The 1,708-nt window shown below is 42.4% G+C and overlaps 1 protein-coding gene across 1 annotated transcript; it reads right to left on the reverse strand.

Annotated features, from left to right (window-relative positions):
- Nucleotides 1–642: 642 nt before the first annotated feature.
- On the reverse strand, nucleotides 643–1,203 carry IFNB1 (interferon beta 1). Its single transcript, XM_007098516.3, has one exon. The coding sequence runs from the start codon at nucleotides 1,201–1,203 to the stop codon at nucleotides 643–645; it is 561 nt and encodes a 186-aa protein (XP_007098578.2).
- Nucleotides 1,204–1,708: the final 505 nt, after the last annotated feature.

Here is a 1,708-nt window from a genome sequence, read left to right on the forward strand (position 1 = left end):
AGGGAGCGAGGAGACACAGAATCTGAAGCAGGCTCCAGGCTCTGAGCTAGCAGCACAGAGCCCGATGCAGGGCTCAAACTCACAAACTGTGAGATCATGACCTGAGCCGAAGTCAGTTGTTTAACCGACTGAGCCACCCGGGTGCCCCTGAGCCCCCTGTTCTAATTCCAGAGCCACTTACCTGCCTCTTCCATTTTAATCCTGAAGAAGCTGAGGCCACATTTATTCTCCTGAAAGGTCCACTCCACCCCCCCAGCATCTATACTCTTACATGTTCCACATGGCTTCCTTGGATTTCACATTCCTCGAAGGCAGAGGCCAGAACCTATGCTGTTTTGTGGGCGCATTTTACAAAGAACCTCTAACAGGTGCTCTGTAATTTCGAATACGGTGGTAATGAAATCAAGTTGAAATGAAAACTGCTCCTTTGACTTTTGTTCATAAAAAAATTTATTTTCCGGGGAAAAATTTAAATAAATAGAAAAATAACTTAATGCATATATTAATAAAACAATTTAAAGTCTTTGTTCTTTCACATGGAGTACATTAGCTGCCAGTCACTTACAGAGTCTCTGTGAGTTGAAGAATCCCTGAATCCATTGCCAGCATCGTCCATTCCCAGAGGTACAGGCTGGGAGAGCTTCAGTTTTGGAGATAATCTGTAAGTCTCTCAAGGAAGAAAAAGTTCCTGAGGATTTCTGCGTGGACTACTGTCCAGGCACAGATGCTGTACTCCTTGGCCTTCAGGTACCGCACGATCCTTAAGTAGTATTTCTTCAGGTGCAGAAGGGTCGTATTGTCCCAGGTGAAGTTTTCCTCCTCCATGATTTCCTCCAGGATCGTTTCCAGGTGTTCCTTCTGCCAGTGGAGTGTCGCAAGGAGGTTCTCAACAGTGGTCTCATTCCATCCCGTGCTAGAGGTGTTTCTACTGAAAATATTAAAGATCTTCTGGAACATCTCGTTGATGACCAGTATGGCTTCCTCCTTCTGGAACCGCTGTGATTTTTTAATCTCCTCAGGGACCTCGAAGTTCATCCTGTCCTTGAGGCAATATTTAGAGGTTCTGTTCAAGTTCAGCAGGAGCTCCTGACACTCCAAACTGCTGCTTCTTAGTTGGAATCCAAGCAACTTGTAGCTCACGGAATGCACGGTGGTGAAGAAACACGCCAAGAGAGCGATTTGGAGGATGCACCTGCCGGTCATGATGAAAATAGGAAGTCTTGCCTGCTACTGTCTAGGTGCTGAAGCAAAGACTTCGAGAGTTTGCAGTGTGAATGCCCTTCTTCCATGAGTATGGCCTATTTATACAGGATGGTCCCCTTTCTATTTCATAGGAATTTCCCACTTTCAGTTCTCCCTTTCAGTTTTCCTATGTCATTTAAGTTAATAGCAGTCTCTAAAACTCTTTTTCTTTAAACTCCATAGATTAGGAATAAGATATACAAACTGTGAGGATTTCTAATGTTTTGTATAATTTCAATGAATTCTCAGTTACTAAGGGAAAAAAGTAAGCTCAATCATTCAGAACTCTACCATTACAGGGTTCTTTCATTTGGCAAAGATTTTTTATTTTTCTTTTTTAGTTTTATGAGATGGGTTTTTTTTGGAGGGGGGGGTCTTTGAGTGAGAGTTTTCTTTTTCCTAAGAATTAAGTTTAACTCCCAATTACACTATCACAAAACAGTAAATATATGCAGTTTATCATTAA

Source organism: Panthera tigris, chromosome D4, assembly GCF_018350195.1.
Source record: "Panthera tigris isolate Pti1 chromosome D4, P.tigris_Pti1_mat1.1, whole genome shotgun sequence".
NCBI classification, from domain to species: domain Eukaryota; kingdom Metazoa; phylum Chordata; class Mammalia; order Carnivora; family Felidae; genus Panthera; species Panthera tigris.

What these genes read in the sequence shown, in the direction of transcription:
- IFNB1 (XM_007098516.3), bottom strand. Translation starts at nt 1,203, where the DNA reads ATGACCGGCAGGTGCATCCTCCAAATCGCTCTCTTGGCGTGTTTCTTC.